Consider the following 24391-nt stretch of genomic DNA (forward strand, 5'->3'; position numbering starts at 1 on the left):
AAGAGTTAGCATGCTATCACTTGTTATGTACAACTGCTGAGAACCCTTTCAAGATTAAAAGCTTTATATACCAAATACATAAAGTCCCTTCAGGTCCAATATGAAAGAATTAAGAATGTGCATAGGAGACTGAGAAAATAATTATTTGGATTCTCTAAAGGGACATTTTGGCACCAGCTGCCATTCCGCAATGGTCATGCTTTTGCTGAGAAATAAGCCACTGAAAACTGCATGTTTTTGTACAAATAAGGACAGTGCTAGGTGAACGTAGAACCTTTTTTCTGCTAGATCTTGCTATAAAACTGAGGATCACCAGCTTCACCTCGCTATTTATGGCTTGGAACTTATTTCTTTTCTGTTTAGGAATCTCTGGGAAGCAAGCCGGATTCTGAATTCCAGCTCTTTCAGTCATGGAAGTATGGTGAAAGTGATCTGCTTTTCAAAGATACTACTCAGTACCTTGTTCATGCAAGTCACATGAGCTATCAGGAAATTCTTGGAGTGTCTTTCTTTCAGCTGGCAGAATCAGTGTTTAATTGTACACCTGCAGGTAAAGTCAAGTTCTTAATTTGGAGTTAGAGAAAAATGTAAAGCAGGAAGCCTTCTGTGCATAGTTATTGCCCTTTTGTTTAGACAATGGAGAAGTATGTTCTACATAATCCTGTTAGTAACGATTTTCCAAGAAGTACTGTGTTTGGAGCTCCTTTAGAGTCTCTTACAACCCCTATCCAAAAGCACTGAAACTGGAGCTCTGCAGGAACAGAATAACCAATACATTTTAGAGCAAATATGAGGTTATTGAAATAGGACTGGTTTACTCCCACTCTGAAATTTTTCCCTTCAATTCCAATGATCAGTTCTGGGGAAAGGGAATATAATGTTCATTTGGATATGCCAAACTTGGGAAAAAGATAAGAAATTTTTATTTAATTCTTGAATTAACCTTAAAATAAGTTAAGTAATTTCCTTTTTAAAAAGAGCATGCTAGAGAATTCAAGATCAAAACCTTTATAAACTTAAGGGATGGCTTTTTTATTATTTTCCACTGAAAGCTGTATGAAGTATGCATTTAGCTATCACTAAAACTGAACGTGTCTGTGAGCCAGGGTCAAGCTGGCTTGAGATCTGAGCATCTGTATTGAAGTAAATGAAGATCACACATTAGGTTAGACTTCTGTGAGTTGTTACAGAACTGAAATTCAAAAGGGGAATTTTACCTGTTCAGCCTGGAGAAAAGGATCGCCCTCTACACCTACCTGAAAGGAGGTTGTAGCGAGGTGGGGGTCGGTCTCTTCTCCCCGGTAACTAGTGACAGGACAAGAGGAAACGGTCTCAAGTCGCGCCAGGGGAGGTTCAGGTTGGATATGAGGAAGAATTTCTTCACTGTAAGAGTCGTTAGGCATTGGAGAGGGCTCCCCTGGGAGGTGGTGGACTCACCATCCCTGGAGGTGTTCAAAAAAGATATGGTGCTTTGAGACATGGTTTAGTGGGTTTAGTGGGCATGGTGGCATCGGGTATACGGTTGGACCTGATGATCCTTGAGGTCTCTTCCAACCATAATGATTCTATTCTGCTGTTTTAGTGAATAGTATCTGAAGAATTTGTTATTTTAAAGCTGATAGCATCTTTAAATGTATACTTTTTAACTGTGTTTTAGGCATCTTAAACTTCTGCAAACAGGATATCTGTGCATCCTCATCGAACTGACAGCTAATACAGAGGCTTTGCCAGGCCAATACATCACCATCAAAGCTGAAAACAAGGATATATGCAAGTCCAGCCTATCTAAAGCAATCAGCAAGGAAACAGTAATCTCTAGAAATGTATGCTGAATACTCTCTTGTCTTTTTTTTTTTCTTTTAAGCAAATTTTATGTTTATGATAATGTAATACTACTCACATGTCACCCCTTTCTCATTTGGAGCGTGGCATCATGTGGAACAGCACAGGCCAGTCTGCATAACCCCCAGCACAGAACTAGGATCAGCAATTCTGTACAACTACTATGGAGAAATCAGCATTTCTGTGAAAATAGCAGGCCAATACCATGGACTAAAATACAGACTGTCATGAGTGGCACAGGTTAGTTGGTAGCAGTTTGCCTTGCTTGTCATATAAACTGTTTCCATGGAAAAAAAAAAAAACCCAACTGCTATTTTGGTAGTTGCAAGCATTGTCTTCCTACATCTGTGATTTTGGTTGCAGCTAGATAGTCCTTGCTGAATACATATATATGCTATAGGTTGTATATGTAATTGCTATCAGAATCAGTAGTCTTTTCTGCTTTTAACTAGGAAGAATGTATTTGCTTTTTTAACCAAGGATTTATACTAGTAAATCAAAACATTTTTCTCTCACAAATTAATGTATTAAGGCATCTAATAGCCAGCAGAATTGGATGCTTGCAGCCTTAAGGTGAAGGAAAGCAATGGATATTCATCCTTGTCAAAAACTCCCACCATTACTTTATAGTACTTTGACACTTTGAATCTATGATTCTATGAAGCGTCAAAATATGGTTTATCAATTAAACAGCATTGGTTTTACAAGCAGAAACTGCCTGGACATGATATGAAGCCTTTTGAACAGAATGTATCATGTATTCATTTTGCCTGTTACTGGATAAAGGTTTAGAGTGGAGGGCTCCTCATGGGCAGGGCTCATTTCAGTTTGCAAGAGTGTTACCACCTTTGGCTCCCATGCACCTTGAACCAGGCAAAGTTAAGATTTTTAATCAAAAAAATTAAAAAATCCTTCACCCCAAACTTTCCAGTCCTTGATACATGTATTGCAGTTGTATGAACTTCAGCTAGCAATAAATGAGATGCAAATAGTGAAGACAGGCCAGCTGCAATAGGGATAAATATATCTGCTATACAAAGAAAAAAACATTAAAAAACATCCTCCACCAAAAACAACAAAGTGAGGCAGCAGTACTCAGTTGTAAAATACACTGCTAAGAATACCTGGTTTTAAACAGTTCGTTCCATGCCTAGCTTGTCTTTCCTGTTGTTTGACTTACAGTTGCCCCTCTCCTCCCCTTTTCACTTCCTAAGAAAGAAAAATTTGCACTTTGACCAGTAGCAAGGGGTTTAGATTCAGCACATATTAGCTGAGACTGTTCTGTATTGCATTTGTCCCATTGTTTGACATTGGCTAAGCAAACAACAGAGAGCGGATGCAAGTCCAAACTCATCTACCTTCCAGAGAAAAAGAGGAGAGCTAAACAGTGAATGAAGCAAGCCCCAGTATGGCCACAGAGCAAAATCCTCATATACTGTGTTGCATCCAGCAAGCTGTAGCCGTGAAGAAGCAGCGGAACAGGAGGATGCTTGTTTAGGTTCTGAGGTGATCTCTTCCTTTCTTTACCGGAGCTTACATGCCACCTGCGGGACCCATGTAACACTGCATTTCAATCGGAGAAGGGAGTTCTGAGAACGGAGTGAAGAAATGCATCTGCCAGCTCAGTTTTGCCAACAGCAGCATGCAGCTGAATAACAATAAATTGAAAATCTGGGTTATACACAAGGTTTTATGGGTTGGAGGGACAAGGGAGTTGTTTCTGGCATAGACATTACAGATGCTTAATAGGCCTTTTCGATGTGCCTATGCTTCAGCTTTGGTTTAAACGCATCAGTCTGATGCCTTGCACAGACAGTACATCAACCACTGCCTTGCTTCAGCTTTGAATCCCTCAGCTCTGAACCTCACAGGAATTGCCTCTGCTGTCCGGCTCCTACTACTCTACTACCTTAAGAGATGGATGCTCTCTCAACGCTACGAAGAGTAGCTAGGATCATGCTTAAAATCCCCCAGGTCTATTTCTGTTCCTGTTAAAGTATGGCTACGGATTAATGAACGCTAAAGTTGCTGCTTCATGCCTCATCAACAGCCCACCCAGTTACTTAACAGTGTTAATCTCTTTGGAGATTTGATCTTTTCCCCCCCATGTATGCAAGACAGATATATCATGCATTTTAATGATACAAGCCTAAAAAAGGCCTTAAAAAACCTGAAAGGTTCTCAGAAAAATTTATTTCCATAAATTAAAAACACACACAAAAGAAACAGTAAAATTTTAGATTCACACAATATTGAACAGAAACAAAATGCCAAGAGCATGATGCAAGCTAATGGCACAAGTGTACAAATTCTCATTCAGCTATTTGTTAACTTGATAGCATCATATAGACTTTTAATCCACAGTTACCATCCATATTCTAGAAGAGCACCTGGAACATAATATACAAAAGGCCCACCTCAAATCAAATATAATAAACGACAACTGCTTGAAGAAAATCATATCCAGCAAGCATCAGAACTCAAATGTATGCAGCCACAAGGTCATCCAGGCAAATGCAGTAATACATTAAGTAGCCTTAGCTGCTCCAGTTGTAGCATGATGAAAATAAGATTTATTTTTTTTTTTTTTGAAAGTGATCTTTCTACCTCCCATAATCAGCAAATTTAGCAAAGAGCTGCCTGGCTCTGCAACGCTTAGTAATAAGAGACAGTACATGGCAAAAGCTTTGAAATTCTTCTCAAGCTGCTCTAGTCACCATTCTGTGAGCAATATGTACAATGTCCTTCCATGACGATACAAAAAAAATCCTCACTGGAGTGGGTTCACTTTATGAAAAGGCATGTGTACATATCCTTCAACTAGGGACATACGCAAGACCCCAAAAGATGCATCCTCTATACTTTTGTCTTTCAATAATCTGGGACAGAAGCAGCTCAGCATGGCAAATACCTAGCTTTTGCACAGTCATCACTCCCAGGGTACAAGCAGCAGCCGTAAGGAACAAGGCTGTTCCATGAGTGTTGTAAACAGGAACAGAGGTGGGAAAGGAAAAAAGAAAAAGTGCACAAGCATGACTGACATCTGTATGCTGGAGGCGGGGGGAAGAGATGCTTTTTCTCAGTTAGTTTACATCTCTATCATCATACAAATACTAAACCAAAACAGAATAATGCTGTATATTTGGGTTTCCACAAACTACAGTCTGGGACAAGCTAGGCAACTGCAACATCATTTTGTAAGTCCTCCAATTACTGTAAGCAAAAGAGAATTGAGAATTTTCTTTGCTCTGCTCTCTCTGCTGTAGCTGTTAAAAAGAAAGCAAAGAAATTTTATTTCAAAGCAATCAGAAACAAGACAGAGCAGGGAAGCAGACCAAAAAAAACCAAAACAAAAACCCACAAAACCAAAAAAACAACCCCACAACCCAAAGGAAAAACCCAACACATTCCATGTTTTGAAGCACATTAGAGGTCTGAACTTTGCCTGGACCCAAGTTTCCTCCCTCCCCACCCATATCCATGTTTCCTTAAAAGCCCCAGTAAGGTTACAGCTCAATTGTGTCACAGCACTGGAAGCCTCCCATATTAACAGAAGGTGAATGAATGCTGTGTAACAATCCCATTCTATAGCATAAAACCATAAAAATATATATCTCACTCTTGCTACAGCTTCCAACCAGTCAATAATTGGGTTAATAAAACAGTATAGGGAAAGTTTCAAAGATTTTTTAAAAGGCAGTCAACCTTTGTTTTTCTAGGGATTTCTTTTTATAAAAATAAAGAGGATCAATTAAAGTGTTCTACAGCAGCCCAAACAGGTTAACCAGACCTTGCTGCTGAAATAGTATGTCAACATGTTCAAAGTTTGCCTGCCTTGTTATTTCACCCTCAAAACCCAAACACCATTTATGTGTGCACTCCTTGCTTTTCTTCAGTCTTCCTGATTAAAGATAATTAGCCTCCAAAACAAGAATGTAAACTTCTAGGAACGCCAGCACATAGGCTGGGAGCAAAACAAGCCCAGATTACATTTCTTTCAAGGCTTAGGCACACACAGTGTAATAATCCTCTTCCATTTCTCTACTTTCAAAGCTCTGGAATTCAGCAGATTGCTTGTTAATTCTTAGTTTTCTGTTCAGTCAGTAACAGAAGTGGCAGAGCAACAGAAGATAATGATGGTATTTTCAGTCCTGCATTTATTGGGACTTTATTAAAAATACCCACCCACTACATATTTGCTCATTTTGAAAGGTAAATAGAAACTCTATTATATGGGTAGGTAAATAAGAAAGTGCAAGTTTCAAGTGACAAGTGAAAGAAAGAACAGACTAGTTAAATTTGAGCATCCCAGCAATGACAGCTTTGCCTGAATAACTTCTATAGGCACTAAAGGACAGAAATTACCTGAACTGCAGCTAGCATTCATTTTGAATTATGCTTCAAGTAAGTTTAACAGAAGTTATCCCAGAAGGGAGCTCTCTTCCCTCAGAAGATATAGCTGAGAAATTGCCCAGTGCTGCACCAGATAATTACAAATAGCCTTACATAATGAAAAAAAAAAATAATTCACATGCTAGGAGGCTCTTTGTACACCACTAGCTATTATGTAAAACAGTGCTGTACAGACAATATCTAATTATGAGCTACATCAATTGTAAATCTAAAATGGTAAAAAAACCCCTCAAGATGGAAAAAATTTATTTTCTTGTTGGCATTAAAATCAAGTTGATATTTTAAATGGGATTAAAATCACTTAAAAATGGGTCTCAAAGATTTTGCTGGTGTTCCCTGCATGCAGCAGCTCAGCTAAATAAAAACCTCTACTTATGCATCCTGCATCTTAACATCCTCATGGGCTAATCACCTTTTCCTCTGGAGAAGAGGCTGGCAACAGCCAAGTAAGTAAAAATTCTGCTATTTGGGAAAAAAATAGTACTGGGCACAGTTTTTTCTTAAAATACTACCTTTTTTTGAGCTCAGTCATGTTAAAAGGTGCCCTCATGCAGCAAATAAAGAAACATATACAAAGTGCAAGTTATTTAAAGTCTAGTTATGTGGGGCTTCTGCTGCCTGAAGCCAGGAAGGGCACAGAAACTCAGAATGAACCTTCTCAGTAAACAGAAGGAAGAAACAATTGAAAGCAAACCCAGACAGGTACTTTTAATTATTAAAAAGTTAGTGGTATATCAAGAACGTGTTTGCTAGAATTTATCTTTATCGAACACCGTATGTCTTCTGTCAGGTTGTTCGAAATAGCCATTACAGTAACAACAGCAGACTCAAATGTGCAAATGATCTGGAGTACAGAGTTCTAGCATCTCTGAAGGTGCACTACTTCCTCCTTCACACTCCCCTCCTCTACCCCCAAAAGGAGTTTAATTAAACATTAGCAGTCATTTCCAGGGGTTCGGGAAGGAATGGTAAATTATATGTGGCTGCGTTACACTCAAACAGAGACCTAAAAGAATCCCTCCAATAGCATTAAAAAAAAAAATAGCACCTTAAAGAGGGCCACAGCCAAAAACTGATCATCAGGTATTAGAACAGAGCGGTAGAGTAAGGTATGAAGAAGTCAGTAGATTTCTCCCAACAGGACTAAAATACTAAAGGAGTTGACTGGACCATTTTCAGCTAAACGGCTCCCTCAGATGCTAGAGGCCTGCTCCTGCTCAGCCTCCTTTGCAAAAAAGGCTTCAAGGTCCATTAGCTTCTGAGTCAGAAGAGCATCTAACTCTGCACTCTGTAGTGCAGCTTTTTTTGCTCGGGTGAAACTACCCACTGCTTTGATTTTGCTTCGTGTCTTCCTTTTCCGGGGAAGAGTAAAGTCCTGAAACTCTAGAATCCGCTTTCTCTTCTGCTGGCTGACAGAGATCAAGCGTCCATTTTTCTCCTTGGGCTCTTCAAAGATTGTTTCCAAGCTCCTGGTAAAAGCAAAGGATAGAACTCATGAACACTCAAGAAGCAGTTAACCACCTTACAACGACAGGGAGACTGGTGGATTTCATAAGACAAGTAAACACACTTCTAACTTTTACATTTTTACAGTCCCTCCACACCTCTTGTAATGTATACTTATCCACAGCTTACACCTCCTACAATTGCACATTACTGCTAGCTAAATAATTTGTTATTGGTGCATAGACATTTGGGTTGAATCTCTTTCTATCTGTATTTCAGTTCAAAAGCACAATTACAGAATCTTGATTTTATAGATTAAATACATTTGAACATTAAAAAACGTAGCAGTCTTGATAATCATGCTATACTTGATGACAGGCAGTTATTCTTAGTATTTTAAAGAACATTTAGTTGCCTTTGAATTTTTAAAATTAAGTACTGTACTTGGATGGAGGCTGGAATGAATAAGGAGATTAAAAAAAATATAAATCCATAGTTAAACAGCTGCAAATTCTTAGTTCATATTCTATTTCACTGCTTTCCATCCAAATAGTAAACCAGACTATTTTTGAGTTAACTTTCTCTACTGCTTTAAACTAGAGCAATTTAAAAAATTTATCTCCATTTTCATTTTCAGACACCTTTAATCTCCTCTCTCTCTCTCTGCCTAAGCAATTTACATTTATCTTAGTTTTCTCATTGGAAAGCAGAACCAACCTGGCTGGAGGAGGGGACTTATAGTTCTTGTTTGTGTAAATTTCTTCTAAACTAAATTCTTTCTTCTTTAGCCTGAAAAAGTAATAAACAAATCAATCAAGAAAGAAGAATTTCAAAACTACCTCTCTTCACAAGAAGCAGATTTACAAGAAACAAGTATGGTTTGTGTTCTATGACTAAATGCTAACTAATTATGCTTTAACTAATTGGGGATAAGGAAGAATGAAAAATGAGGCTGTTAAACACCTAATTTCATACAGTGTTTCTATAAGGCCTGGGTCAAGACTTGCCATTTCTCCAGAGGTCAATGTTCTTTCTAGTGTTCTATGAGCCACGAAAAAACTTACAGTTTGGTGGATTAAAATTTCATCTCAAGACTGATTTTAAAAGTTAGTTATTGACACTTAATTAGCAAGCTTATCTCTGAAGAAATGCATTCCTTTATCAAAGCTGGCACTTCTGTTACAGACAGAAGTGAACAAAATACTAGACGACTGATTGGAAAAGCTTTATCAATATCTGGCACTGTGATTACCCACATTTACACTGAACTGATGTTTCCCTAAGATCATATATCACAAACAAAGAAGAGACTGTGAAGAGCTCCAACATAATTTCCATCAACAGAACTTCCTAATAGACCACTTCATGTCACTGTGCATTGCAGAATGACTTATTTTCAACATATGTTTATCAATATGGAGTTCTTTCCTCTTTACAAAAATTATTCCATTGCAGGTTAATTTTTCACATTTTGCCTAAAGCCCAGTCAGTAGTTCATATCCCATAGTTCTTTATTTATCCTTTCTTGCTTGAAAAAAGTTATGTTCAAAGACAAATTTCTTTCTTTAGTCTTTTACACAGTTGATACAGCTGTGTATAAATTATTTTCTTATAAAGGAAGCAAACATCAGACATCACTCAACTGGGAGTGTACAAAATACTGGTGGTAAGAGAAGCATTTATTAAAATGATTACATTAGTACGCAGGAAACATATGGAACAGAAGCTAGTGTGAATCCATTTAAAAGATACTGCTCACCTTTTTGGTTTGGGTAGTCCCATTGGAGTAAGGTTAGGGTCCGGCTTAGGAACAGTTTTCCTGATTCGGATCTGTGAGACTTTCTTTGGCCTCTTTTCTGGCTCAGTCTTAAGAAAGAAAAAAGGAAAAAAAAGTTAAAATAAAGGAAATAATGACCACACGGGTCAACAGAATTCCCTTTTATGTTGAATATACACTATCTATAGAATAAACATTCGTCTTTGTTTTACCACCTTCTTTCTGCTTGAATAAAAGAAAGAAGTAGCACAGATTAGGACTAGCAGCCTGTTTTCTCTCCTTGTCTTTAACAGTTACTAGAGTAATATTCAGCAGCAGCAGCTTAAAGTTCTGGGGAACCAAGAATGTGAGGTATCTAAAATCTAAAATGAACTCACTTTTTTCAGTTCTTTGTCATCTTGGGATCTAAGACAGGCTGGAACAGAAGCATCAGCTTCATCGAGGGCATGGAGCTGGAGCTCAGATGCTGAAAGCCTGGGGGAAGATGGCAATGATTCTGGAAGTGAGCAAGACTTTGGTAACAGAAGAGGGAATGAAGTTTGCAGACTGTAACAGAGGAAGAAGGGAATATATGTAGATTAATACCCAATTTATGCTGAAACAGCATTCCATGCTCTCAGGAGATGTTCCTAAATTGTAGTATGGGCACAAAAAGCAATGCAGTTCACAGAAATTGCCCAAGTAAATGAACTCTTTCTCCAGTACATACATACAGCCAAAAACTGCTGCAGCCCAGATTGATACCAAAACAAACTAAACTGCCAGTGTATTTGAACATGTAATTCTAAACCCACTCTTTTCTTTTTCATATAGTTCAACAGTTTAAAGCTCTATTTAGAAACTACTGCTAGAAAGTGATTAATCCTCCTTTTCTGCCAGCAAATTTCTTTGACAGAACTATTAATTATAGTTTTTGATTACAGATAAATGTAAAAGATGGCTTTTATATCTGCCATCCCAACACTGACAAAGAAGAGAAAGAAGTTTCAGCATCAAACATCCAGTCGCTCAGATAGAAGGAACACATACCCAAGTAAGGAAACAAACTTTTATAGTTTCACATACCCATTTCATAAGAAGCCAAGGGCACAACAATGGTTGAAAGTAACAGAATTGTTCTGTGCAATGATCTACATGGTGTTTGCATTAATGCCCCTTCACACTTCTCCATTACATGATCCAGTCACTTTACTTCACTAACATTTTAATCAGAAAGCTATTCTTGGAGTGAACTGCCAAAAGCTGAAAGCCAAAATGACATAAGCAGTGTCTTTCTGAGAAAGCTTATGATCCCACTACTCAGAATAAATATGAAAGTCCAAGAGACTCACCTTATCTCATGACCTGCAGTCTGTAGTGCTTCCATACTCTGTACAGGTAAGTGCGGTAATGTGGCATAGCTGGTTCAAAAGAAGAATGAAAAAAAAACCAAACAAAACAGACAGACAGAAATTAGGTCTACACTATAAAAAAGATGAGGGAAAAATTATTAGTATAAAACTATACTGTAAGACAAAAAATGCTAGTATCAGGAATGAGAATGAAAGAATAAAACGATACAAGAGCAAGCCACATCTGCCATTTAGTCCACTAAATTTCACTGATAGCTTGTTAGGGAAATCATCCTACTTTTACTTAAAAATAATAGTGATGAGAAAAGGAAATAAAAGCACAGAAAGATCGGGAGACAGGATTAGTCTGAAAGTTGTAATTATTTCTACGAAAGTCTATATTCCTCATTCAAAAACCCCATTTTTTTAAATTAAAGTAACCAAAAACCTTGAAGAATTTGGTTACTAAATAAAAAAGTGCATAGTGGCAACAGTAACAAGTGAAAGGAAGGATTTCTGTATTAACTCCCTGTTGTCTGACTCTCATAATCTTACTGAAATATTCTTAATCGACTGGAATAACCAAAGATCTTTCCATAAGGGTTGGTAATTACCATAATTCTATGGCATAAAAATCAGCACAGCAGCTCTATGTCCTTTAATATTAAGCTTTATTTTTGTGCCCACGCTATTAATAGCAGGGAAAAAGTAATCAGTTGGGACAGCTTTTATTACATTAAACACCAAATCTTGTACTTGCTGTTCTCCCAAACTAACAGCTAAATGTACTTCATGGTTTTAAAGCAAAGAAGTTACAGCCAGACTGGAATGCTACAAAATAAATGAAAATCAACCACGCTGGCAGCACCAGTAAGTCCAAATATAGGCAGGTCAGAAAGACCCATTTCTTGTGTTTGTCATTTAATATCAGAATTCTAACATTTTGTTTCTCTCAATGTTCCACTTACTATCCCAACACTACTGGAACCTCTATCAATAGTGCATCAGAGTCCTCTATGCTAGAAGTAGAGCTTACTGGTTTATGCACTAATAATATTTTAAAATTACAGGGACAGAAAAAACATTTTGAAAATTTTGAAAATATTGAAACTTTGAAATTTTGAATCCAAATGAGCTTTTGGATTAGAAAAAAGCATTAGAGAAAATATTTCACTTAAAGAATGCTTTATCACTGGCAGTGGAAGTCAGAGAAGCAGATTTTTAGGCAGGAGAACTACTCTAGTTCCTTGTTTTCCTGATTATTAAAAACTAAGTCTGAAATAATTTCAAGAGGACAAATCTTTTCCAGAAGAAAGTGGCCTGCAGAGAACTTGGAGCCACTTTTTAATTTTTCTGATTTTTAACTATCTTAATCAAAACAGGCAAAGATTTTTGTCATACTGGGAGCTGAAAATGCTTTTACAGTGCACCAAACTTCTTGTATTCTTGTATTTATATACCAAACATTTATTTCATAGATTTTTTTTTTGAGTACATACATATTTAAGAGAGATTTACTGAATTATCCTTTTGTCGCTGTTCCTGTTAATACCTTTAAAAAATAATTACTAGTTGATGAGAACAGGCTGTCAATCTTCAGCAAAATGGAATCTAAAATGGTGTTAAATATTTAAAATGTTAGGGTTTGTTGTTTATGTTGCTTTATAGCCAAACCTTTAAAACTAATTTTTGCTTAACTGTTTTAGGAATGGAATTTATTTGCTGTACTTCTTTAAACTTCTGCAAACCATTCTTTTCAACTTACTGCATGCTACAGTAACTTCACTTTAAAGAAAATCTGAGTGGGACAAAAGAATTAAGGCTACCTCATGCACATATTTGTAAGGTATTTTAGAGAAAAAACAAACTGAGTTTTAGACTATTTTAACTTTGGGTTATTTTTCACTTGGAAGTGATAAGATTTGATTTGGCTTCTCTCCCTTTGGGATAAAGATCATCCATAGAAAAACATTCGGTTTTCAAATTACCCTTTACGTCAATGAATCAAATCCTTTTATACTTTAGCTAACTGGATACGCTGTAACAAGCTGCCTAGGGGTCTGTAGACTTTAGTATGGGAGAAAACACAAGAGCCTAAGTCAGCTCTGATCTCTCAGTCCAAGAATAACATGCCTCAACAATACAAAATAGTAAATGCACCTCATACGGAGAAGTAAGTTTTTAGAAGTGTTTCTTTTGTTTTTAAAGAATGGCAACAATGTCTTATTTTCAAGTTTAGTGCTCAAACTGTAGTTTACTGGTAGGATTACTTCCAGAGTACTAATTTGTACACTAGAAAATTCAACCTGATATATTGACTCATAAGGAATGAAAAAGAATGCAGGTCCAATAGAATGCGCTGCGAAGTTGTCTCTATGACATTATTTAACTTCACTCTTTTAGTGCACACAACTCCCAGAATGGAGTAGTACTTTCATAAGCTCACTCACACCTTTGGTAGACATTAGAATTTATACTAACAAGTGATAAACTTTTAAGTATGTTATCCATTTATACAACGCAAAAAGCACCATTAGTTATCTGACAAGATTTTTTGTTATACATATGTCAAGCTATGACATAAGGTAAGCCAAATTCAACAGTTCTCCGGAGACTGCCATATTAAACAAAAGAATTAATCAAATGGACTTTTCTACAGTGTTCATGAGCCTATACTCTGTCCAGGAATCTCAAGATTATAAAATGAGGAACTAAACTGCCCCATGTCACTGAGGCACAAAGGGAAAAATCTTTGCTCAAGGGCATGCAAAAATTCTGTAACAGAGCTAGGAACTTCTCTCATTCTGTTTCTCAGTAAAAAGATCTCAAATGCCAATAGCAAAGTTAAATACACAGAGTACATTTTGGTCCTCTTCCCGCTCATAATGAGAATGACACACACACACACACAAATTACCAACCTGAACCAGAGCTACATTTGCTTGTGCCAACAATACATCGGGCACATACTATCAAAAGGCATAGCATACATAAAGAGGTTTCAAATAAATTACCATAGAACAGTCATGGAATACAATTAAAAATTTAACTGAATGCCACCTCCCGCCCCTTAGGATTCTTCCTAATCTGATATTGAGCATTTTACAGTGGTTCCAAGTGGCACTCATCTCTCAGACCTCTGAAAAAAACTTTCCTACCTCAGAAATCCAGTTGTTCTGCAGTCAGTCTGAATAGACCTAATGAAGTAGCTCACCTTTCTGCATTATATATTCTGATGCATGGTATGTATATTTTGCAAGGGAGAAGAAAATAGAGTTAGCCATTCTGCCAAAACAGGATAGTATTAAAGAAGTGAAGGCAAATATATTTAAATTCAGCTAACAGACTGTTCCGTAGGGAAGAATCTTCCATGTTGAGCCATTTTTGGAGCAGAATGTGTAGATTTGGAACAGGGGAAACTGACCCTCCAATGCAAGCTGCAATTACCCTCTCCCTCCCAAAAAAGAGCAAGTACATACCCTACACATACTTAATCTCAGAAATAAGTTGATGGGTTTTACCTGTTCTCGATGCCCACACTTGGCTGCCACTTGCAGTGATTGGAATGGAGAGGAGTGATTTCGGAGAGACGGGCTGAAGGACCATGCTGACTCCATATGGATAGCACCCTGCCCAGTGAGTATGGCAATGAAGAGACGAGGTCATCTGATACAGAAGTTGGATACCTTGCCCCTTTCAAACCCTGTGCGAATTGTGACATAAACAGTCTCTGGATGGTAGGAATATGACTGGTTAAATTTCTTCTTCTCGTCCAAATCCTGTAACATCCAGGGGAAGAAAGTGCTAATACTGTGTGAAGGCCAAGCATGGAGCAACCTCCTCTTCTTCCAGCTACGGCATTTCTTCCATGGTCAGGATGAAGGGCAGCAGCCCTTGGCGTTGTTAAAGAGAGAGAGGAATGCAACTCGTTATTTAGACTGGAATCTTCCTTGAAAGCTGTCGCATGTGAACAGCTCTGAGACAGGAGAAAAGAGAAAGTCCACGTTGAAGGTGGTGCTGCCATTTCTCCCAAAACTGGTCTGTGATGTACAGAGTGCTGGGATGTAACCCCTGTGAGGTCTGTCACAGGACTGGAGTCCAATTGTATGTGAAAAGAAATTGGGAAAACTGGGGTATCCAAGAAAGAGGCTGGAGGCTTGCAGCTCATGTCTGAAAATAGTATTTTGGTAGATTCTACAGGATAAAGTGCCAAAGGCTGAAAGCTGAACATCTTGGTGCACCAACTGTCAGCCCAGCGTGAGTTTAAGTTCCTGTTAATGCATGAGAAGGCTTCCAATAGATTTTTAGATCTACGTTGGCTGTACCTCTCACCCACTGGAAGAACTTCAGAAGAACATGGCAGAGGTTCTAAGTTATGGATGCTTTTGGCAGGTGCCAGGAGTTTGCTAGCCATTGCAGACAGCTTGCTCAACAATGCTGGTTCTTTGGTACATTTTCTAAATTTCAAGCTGTTCAACAAACTGCGCCTCTTGGCCCTCTGCCTTGGCATATGCACAAATTTCATGGCTGTTTCCATTTCCATTGTCGGTGGTTTACACGGAAAGTACAAAGATTTGAGAAGTGTGTTTTCCTGCTTAGGGAATACTTCCGGAGGAATCTCAAGAAAAGGTGAACTTTTAATTTTTTTGCTTTTTCTTACAGTTTTTAGCTGACATGGTGTGGGAACTTTCTTGCATGTCCTTCCAGGCTGCCTTTTTAATGGAAGAGATCCTCTTAGTTTATTTGTAGTTCCAAAGGCACCAGGGATTCCATCACACCCTAAATTAAGGTTCTGGTTTTCCATTTCTGAATCCTGAGTCTTCAAAAACTGTGAACTAATAATATCTGTAGTAATCTTTGGCCTTTTGACTTCTTGTAAAGTGCTACATAGTTTATTTTCACTGCTTCTGACAGCAAAAATCTCCTCTGAAGTACCTTCAAACTTCGTATATCTTGATGTCACCAACTCATTTGAAGAGCTGCATAAGAGTTCAGAACTGTGCCACATACTTGTTTGCAGTGTGTTTTTTGCTTTCTCTTGATATTCTGCCTTCTGTTCTTGTTGTGCCTTGTCTGACAGATGTACTTCAATCTTCTCATACTTCTTCTTTCGTTTAATTACCTGACATTTCTCTATTTGATCCAGTCTCTCTGAACCTAAAGGCTCATTTTCCTTGCAAACTGAATGAGTCGGTACAGCATCCTGGCCTTCTGTAATCTCTTTTACGTTATCTTTGCTCTGTGCATTTAATTTGAAAGGTACACATACTTCATTCCAAACCACACAGTTTGGGGATGGTTCTTTGCAACTGTTTGACAGTATACTCATATGTGGATAAAATGTGGGTGTTGTATTATACTGCAATTCTGGTGAAGTTTCTGCATCAGATGCATCTTCAGGTTGACAATCACGCACAGCTTCTGAAAGTAGACTGGTACCTGCTAAGTTTGTGAGCTTTGTATCATTTTTTCTTTCTTTTGAAAGATCGTTTAGATTAGATCTTGGGATTTCTTCCAAAACCTTTCCATAATTCTCAGTACTGAGAGGGACTATTTTGCTACCAGACTCTTTTGAATCTTCCAACAAGGCCCACAGACAATCTTCTCCATGAAGAAAAGAATCTATGGGCCACTTTTTTCTAGGGGCTACTTCTCTTCCCATCTTCTCTTCTACACATGTATTCTTCTCTCCACACTGAGTACTTTTTGGTGAGGTCACATCCATGTCTTTTACAGTTAGTGTGCTATGCCCCTCATCTCTCAGACTTTCTTTGCTGTGTGCACAAACTCTTGAGCTTTTTGCACTATTCAGAAAGCTAGCTGCCGTTTCAGTCTCTGAAGATGCAATGTCAGATTTGTTGGCTTTTCTCTTAACAGACATTGTTACAGAAAGATGTTTTGTCACTGAGGAATCTTTGCTAAAAACTTCGGCTGAAGACAAATCATGATTATCTATTTGCGTATTCTCAGATGACATACACAGCTTTTCTTTCTCAGGCAGAAAGATTCCAAAGTTCAGAGCTGACAGTGTTTCTGAATCCGCCTGAGTCTCATTAAAAGATTCTTGGATGTCAAACTTTCTGAAATAGGATGGACCAGCACCCTTTTGAGCATCAGTTTCTTTACCACGCTCAAATGTTAACTGCAGGCAAGAGTTATTTAAGATAGATTTTATTCTCAGACTTTTTTTGTTTTCTGTCTCTGAAAGCACATTCATACTTTCTGGCTTATATGACAGACTCCCATGAATTGATGAGAAGGGCAAAAATTGGGCACTAACTGTATTTTCTTGGTGCTCCACCAACCACTTCATCTTTGGCAAAGATTGCTGCATTTTGTTTCCTGCAAACACTAGCTCTGCTTTCTCTTTTGCACATTTGATAAAGCAAGCATGTCGTGAGCAATGTGATTTGCTATCAGAAAAGCTTTCTTCAAGAGTTCCTTTATCTTTTCTTTCACATCTGTTCTCATGTTCTTTTAGTTTGATTGTCTTCTCTTCAATTAGATCACTGATGAATCCCACGTATCCTGAACAGTCTTCATTTCTCACACCATTTAAAGAGTCCAAATCCATTACATTCTCTTTTAGAGTTCCTTGAAAACTGTCTTCTCTTGCATATTTATGAACTAATGGAGGCAGGTCATCACCTGTTTTTAATAGTATTTCTTCACTTTGACTAGAGCCAATTGATATTTTGGTTTCTTCCACAGAACTAGCTGTAGTTTGTACACCAGTATTTGGTTGGTTGTTTAAACTTTCTACTTGTTGCTTGCTTCCTGGAGCGGGGCCATCAAACTCACTCTGACATGCAAGACACTGATTTTCCATTGGATGAAGGCTCTTTTCTGTTTGGCTAGCATGTTGTGTTTGAATATTCATGTTGTTGAGTAATGGACATGTATCACAGATTGAAGCGCTACACTCAGAGGGATTAGCTGTGAGTGATGACACTTCTTTCTTCTCACATATGCCTAGTTCTCTCTTCTTTGGGCCTGATGGAGACTTGCAAAATCCAAAATTATGAACACAGTTTTTTTTGTTCAAATACCTGACGAATAGCTGTTCACTAGTCTTATTTCTCTGATTGCCTTTGGCAGACTTTGGAGAATCCACAGTTCTTATTTTATCAGATCCATCTACCTGGAGGGCATACACGCCAATTTGTTCTTTTGCCTCATCTCTGTCACAAGCAATTTCACTGCCATCTGTTACTTTACAAAGATCAAATTGTTTCACAACCTCCATATTCTTATTTGAAATCTCATCTCTTACCAAGGTAGCAATAGACTTCTCTGCAATATAAGCCGAGTAAAACATGTTTTTTGCTGTGGAAACGTCATTTATCTCATGCAGATCTACACATCTGTTGCCCCAGTCATCTTCACAAGGAAGAGATCCACATGCCAAAGGGAAGTGTGCTTCTGGAAAGACAATTGCCTTTTTACTATTATATCCAGCTGAAGCTTCTCCTTCCAAATTATCATTTTCTTCAATCTTCTTATCAACCTCAACACCAAAAGAATGACTGTTCGGGAGAACATCATCTACATGTGTGCTCCCTGATAAAATACAGGAAGTACTGGCAGCTGTACACTGGTCTTCTATACTCTGATTATTACGATTCCATGTGTCACTATGTTCATTTTCTAAACCAGTGACCACACTCCCTATATTTCTGACTGAAGACTTCATGTTCTTTTGGGAAATTTTGCTTGGCATATTAGGATTATCGGAAGTCCTGGAACTTAATGAAGACTTGAATTTGTCTTTATGAAGTACAATTTCTGCAACTTGTTCCCCGGTTGTTCCAGAAACATCAACCGATTCTTTCCTAGACAGATTATCCTGAGCCTTGTCCTTGCTTGAAACTTTGTTAGTAGTACAAGGAGGACACTCATTATGATGAGGTTCTCTTGATTTTTGTGCAACAGGAGGTAGAGTTACATTTAGTGTATAAATCAGATTAGTTTCTTTGCCAGTGGACAAACTGTCATTACTATTAGGTTCTGGAGCTTCAACTGAACTGCCAGCCAACTGTTCTGATGTTGTATTACTCTCAGATTCCTTTTCAAGCAGTTGTGCCCTAGGTGAATCTTTTTCTAGCTTGGTACTAAAATCCAGACAGCTGTGGCTACTGGGAGGAGAAACTTTACTGGAGGTATTATAAAAGCCTATGTCTGTCTGTCCAGTTTCATGGGAAGCAATGTTGCTCATTTCCATCAATAGACTATTTTCTTTTATATCGTCCTTGCATAGATCACTGACAGAGAATTGCCACTGGTCCTTTTTCAACTTATCACCTTCTGATGAGACCACTTTAAATTTTTCTTTTGAGAACTCCTCAGGAGATGAAGCAACAGAACTAAAAACTGAAGAATGACAATGCTCAGAATTAGCACCCTCTTGAGCTTCAGGCCAGCTATGAACTTCAGCGTTATCTCCCACAGCAATTTTTCTCCGGACTTCAGCAGCCTCTTCAAATTCAGAGCTGTATGATTTACCTATAGTAGCACTTACTACCCTAGGATCAATTTTAGCATCAGATAATCCTTTTCTCCTTACCACCAAGATTTGCTCTACTGCCATGGATGTGGAGGTTCGATTTTCTACAAACCCAGTTCCGTGATCATAATGAGTCTGACTTTTGATGTTTTGAGGAAGATAGGTTTTGGGGGTTTCATTCATAATTCCATGCACTGCAGTACTACTGTTTTCTAGTGGTGTATTTCTAAAGTCCAGATAACAGCTGCTTTTCAAAACCGAACATAAAACTTCAGAACTTTTTGTGGAGAGCTTTGTACAGCTTTCTACTGATGACAAACTATGAGGTTCATTATGTTTAGGTACAGGACCAGTACAGAAGTCATGAGAATTGTTTTCTTCATCCTGCTGATAAGTTGGGCAATTAGCAAGTGACGTACTGAATTCATTAGCAGGATTTCGTCTGGGTAACTCTTCTTCTCTAGTCTCCAAAACAGATACAACATTACCCCCTGTTCTCAATGGCATGGCAGTATGGGCTTTCAACCCATTATATTCATTTGTTTCTTGTGGATGCTCTGAAGGTGATTCAATGTCCACGACTTTTAAAGGCTCTAAAAAATCTAACATGCTGGTTTCTGAAACCCCAGCTCTGGCCATGACTGTGTCTACGTCTGGGCATTCATTGCTCTCAGGTGGAAAACCTTTACTCACTCTGTCATTCCTGTATGCTGCTTCACTAAATATCCTAGTCCCATCAGCCTTCATACCTTGTACTTCTTCAGTGAGCTTTGGCAGAGTTTCAGCTATCACCTGAACATATGCTTGGTTTTCTTCTGCATAAGAAAAAAGAAAGCAAATCGAAAATCACACACTAAATTTAGAAGGCATTCAGCTTACTAAGTTCCTTTTAGCATTATACACAATACTGTGTGCAGTGTTGGTTACCAAAATGTTTTTAAAAGTGAGAATTGATGCTAGCAATTCTACTTCAAGCCTTTAGAAGAAAAAAACAAACTACCCCACTACAAACCCAAGTAACAAACGCAATCCTTTCCAATACAGACATTCTCCATGAGCAGCAGGCATCCAAAGACGTGTATTTTTCAGATTCCTCTAATACTGAGCTAGGTGCAATGCAGGTCCTATAACTCTATACATATGGAGTCCTAGCAAACATCATAATGCTTATTTGTAAGATCAAAGCTCAACATAGCTGGGTACTTTATCTGCTTTGTCCTAGAAATATGGCTGTACATTGAGCGGCCATTTCCACTTCTTCTTCCTTGAAGGCATTCAGTAAGTCATCCATAGGAAGACAATGCATATCTCATTCTGTCCAGGCAATTTATTAATAAACTTCTTTGTAAAATCACAAAGGAGGTGCCAATTAAAAAAATTACAGTTACTGTAGAATATCTTCATATTCAAAACTTTACATGGAACATATTTGCTCAGACTTCTGCAGATCTTTTTCATATTTTCCACTAAGGACCAAGACTAGATGGCATTCTTCAACTAAGTACAAGTTTTGGTTATGAAAGCACAGAGGCAGAAAGGAAATAATTACTAGATGCAAGCTAAGTGACCAGAGTATTTGGAGCTAGAAGATTATGGATCATAATGAAATTAAGATTTAGTTTTGTTGTCCTCTTCCTTGGGATTCTGCACTTTTTATTTTTAAAACATTAGAAAGTGAGTGAGTCCTACTTTTTCACATCTTTGTTATTACTGGTCTCATATAATCCAGCTTTGAAACAAAAAGAAATGCAAAACATCTGCTATTAACAACACCTTCTGCTTTGGGGAACTTGAATTAAATAACTAAAACATGTCTCATACATAAAAGGTCTTCGGGAAAGTACACATGCTGTCAGGAAAAAGCAGAGGATTAAGTTTTCATATTATTCTAGGTATACAGGGTAATAGTTTCTACTGCAAAGCAAAATAAATGAGCTATCCCACAATCACTCATCAATTTTAAAGCAACAAAAAGTAACCTGGGAGAGAAACAGGGGGTAGACAGGGACGTACAACTAAAATATGTACCTGTGTTCTTCAGAGATCCTGCTATTTCAGTGCAACAGGTTCTCAAAGACTTCAGCTCATGCTGGTTTAAGTGAGGGTCCTCCTGAAACAAGACAGAAATATCAGTGGAGATTGATCAATTTTCTGAAACATTTAGCATGTTTCAGGGACTGTACCTGCTCAGCTAGGTTAGTTCTGAATAAGAAAACCACCGAGAAACCGCAGAACATATCAGCCCTTGCACAGAGGCAACCTTGCATTGCAAGTGGTTCATACAAGCACCTGTCATTCCTTTCTGATCCTATCAATCACTATCATCTCACCATTAAACAATGATGCATCCAGAAAAGGTTTGTATTTAGCAGCAATGAAGTCTTGCGATGCAAGCAGCTAAAATGTAAGTAGCTTAAAACGCAAATTGTCACAAATTTGAATCAGAAGAGTAAACCTGTCTCTAGGTCTATCTCACATCCCCAAACTGTGACTGTATACCTCTGGTAAAATGCATGCGTTTTCTGATCTTTATTAGAACTTGCCTTCTACCACTACTTCCCTTGCCTCAAAAACACAAACCCAGGAACAGATGACCTAGGTCTACCTGCAAAAAAACCCCCAAGCCAAACCAAAACAAGACCCCACAACAAAAATACCTGCATTTTGAAATATGTGAAAATTTATCTTGGAAAACTGAATGACTATGGAAAATTCAATTAACTTTATTTTCACAAAGTTTCAAATAAATCAAACAGGTATCACAATCCAGAGTTAAAAACACAACGCATTATGCAACATCCAGTAATTAGTGTAAAACACGCACTTATGCACCTTATCCAGGTATTTCCGGGCTGATATGTGTTCAGTCACAATACTTTTTTTCTCCCCTGTGTTCTTTTGGTGTGTGCGAAAACTATTTACAGACTAAAGAAAACTGATCAAGAAAGTAATCAAAAATCTCAGTTTTTAAACAGAGACTTTTGTGACTCTTCAGTTTTTAATAGAGTATTCTTTGGCACATTTTTCAGCAGCCTTTGCCTAGAAATAACACTGTTATCATCAATGTTTGGTACAGGGGAGGGGAAAAAAAAAGCCATGACCATGTGAGTCTCTTGTTTTGAAAGAGGAAACTAAGAGTGATTTCCTCTCTAATTACAAACAAGAATTCTAAAAAAGAAGAATAACCTTTATTTTTAGATTAAAAATTGAAATACTAAGCTGAAGCCCCCTGTAGCATTATACTACTACTACCAGATCAAAATAACTATTATTTACTGGTTAGTACATTGACTGGAGATGACAGTACTGGTAGAATATGCTGTACCTACAAAACATGGATACAGGGCAAGAAGCTTTTTAAGTTGTTTCTCTTCTCCTTTTTAGTCACCCATCAGTTTTGTTTTTCATTCTGTTACATACCTGCCTCACACCATTCCAACAGTATTTAAGAAAGTGAAAGCTTGATATTTTAAAATACTGCTGGTCTACTGAAGTATAGTTTCATTTTTCACTGGACCCTTGATAATCCGAATAATGACACACATGCCAGAAAACACAAATAAAAAACCAGAAACCACACGGACAATGTCCTCTGCCCAGTCACTCTAATACTAAATTCAAAATACCACACAGGGATGAACTTTTGCATTTGCTTACTTGTTTCGACCAGCTTTCCCCAGGAGTTAAAGCACAGCATTCAGCATGATACTCCTCAGCATCTTGTGACTCTTCATCTTCTTTCTGGTATCCATCACTAGAATAGTCTAGTTCCCTAAGGTTTCTTTTTTTGTTTTTTTCATTCTCTTCAAGGTCTCCAGCCTTTAGTAATTCTTCAGTAAGGGATTCTGCTGGCCCATGAGAAATCACCTTGAGCGTATCACCCAAATCCTCTGTCTTCTGGCAAAAGTTTTCTACTCCAGAAGTCCTTTGATGCTGAGCTGACAGACTGTCACCGTGTGCTAGCACTGGCATCGATACTTCAGATTTTGCATCTAATCCGACATTAGGCTCCGGTACAGCCATAAGTTCAGCGGAGATGTTCTCTGGCAGTCCAGTGTACAACTCCTCTCTTACAGCAGACGCAGAAGAATCAAGGAGAGATTCCAGCCCAGATGATAGCATCAGGGCAGTTGAAGATCAGTTGTCCTGAGCTTTTCGCAGTTTACTCTAAAAATAAAAGCAATGTCAAATCAACGTACGTAGGAGTAATCCCTAGATTCAAAGGAAAAGCTTCATTCTTCAAGATTCAAGCATACATGTTTAAGAAAGATACTTCCAACTGATTTTTAAGAAAGGAGCTGAGAAATGTTTGCGTATCTAAGGAAATGCTTCATTAACAAAAGAAGAGAGTAGGGACAAACGGATATTCCCAAGCCTCATTTTCACATTCTAATGTCTCCCTGCAGATATAACCTCATCTTCTGGAAAACCTGAAAAGAGACTTTAAGGCAAATTGCTAGGGTTTGTATTAGACATCCTACTCCTTAGCTGAAACTAAAGCATCATTTGTTTTCCTGTGATTTTCTTAAGTTTTTAATCCTTGGGAAAAACTCCAACTTTTCATCACAGAATCATAGAATCATTACGGTTAGAAGAGACCTCAAAGATCATCAACTCCAACCGTATACCCGATGCCATCATATGTTTTCTGCCTCGAAGAAACACTTTCTAAGACATCATCCATCATACACTGTGCCTCGTAGCTTCCCTCATACAAGCACCTGACACGCTGTACGTGTTGTGCGAGCACCGCTTTTCCCTGAGAGCGATTCCAACGGATCTGACACAAGTGCTGTTGGCATAACGAAAACCCCGATGTGAAAACGCTACAATCTAATCGCTCCTGAAGACACATGCATAAACTGGAACGGGCCAAGCCAGGTTTTTACAGAAGCGTCAGTTACTCAGTTTACAAAGACACGGACTTATTAGTCGAGCGTTGATCTCCCTGCTGCTTAAGCAACACCAACCGATAAAGAAATAGGCTTCACTTGCGCCAGCCTTATGGGCACACAGGAGGCCCAGCCGTCTTTAGGGAACGATCGCCCTTCGAGCGATGCTGACCAGCTCCAGCCGCGG

The 24391-nt window shown here is 38.2% G+C and overlaps 2 protein-coding genes across 2 annotated transcripts in view; one reads left to right on the forward strand and one right to left on the reverse strand.

The window, feature by feature from the left end:
- The window catches only part of LOC104158360 (melanotransferrin-like), a 15226-nt gene extending 13459 nt beyond the window's left edge, over positions 1 to 1767 (forward strand). The window contains exons 16-17 of the mRNA XM_009695983.1: positions 364 to 550; positions 1658 to 1767. Of these exons, the coding sequence (XP_009694285.1) occupies positions 364 to 550; positions 1658 to 1707 (237 nt within the window). The 3' untranslated portion in view covers positions 1708 to 1767. The remainder of the gene's footprint in view (positions 1 to 363; positions 551 to 1657) is intronic.
- A 5531-nt stretch (positions 1768 to 7298) lies between these two features.
- Positions 7299 to 23434, reverse strand: PRR14L (proline rich 14-like). The gene is made up of 9 exons (XM_009695984.1): positions 22970 to 23434; positions 21341 to 21422; positions 17212 to 20127; positions 14331 to 16554; positions 10810 to 10878; positions 9856 to 10024; positions 9461 to 9567; positions 8419 to 8490; positions 7299 to 7724 (listed from the first exon to the last, which is right to left on the reverse strand). Exons 1-9 carry the CDS (start codon positions 23432 to 23434, stop codon positions 7448 to 7450), a joined length of 6381 nt encoding a protein of 2126 aa, XP_009694286.1. The 3' UTR covers positions 7299 to 7447.
- Positions 23435 to 24391: the final 957 nt, after the last annotated feature.

Source organism: Cariama cristata, unplaced genomic scaffold (assembly GCF_000690535.1).
Source record: "Cariama cristata isolate BGI_N322 unplaced genomic scaffold, ASM69053v1 scaffold9682, whole genome shotgun sequence".
NCBI lineage: Eukaryota > Metazoa > Chordata > Aves > Cariamiformes > Cariamidae > Cariama > Cariama cristata.

Coding starts and splice junctions, on each gene's coding strand:
- PRR14L (XM_009695984.1), bottom strand. CDS start 23,434: ATGCTATCATCTGGGCTGGAATCTCTCCTTGATTCTTCTGCGTCTGCT. Junction 10,879..14,330: donor AGTGTGGGCATCGAGAACAG/GTAAAACCCATC, acceptor CTTTTGAACCAG/CTATGCCACATTACCGCACT. Junction 10,025..10,809: donor ACTGCAGGTCATGAGATAAG/GTGAGTCTCTTG, acceptor CCTCTGTTACAG/TCTGCAAACTTCATTCCCTC.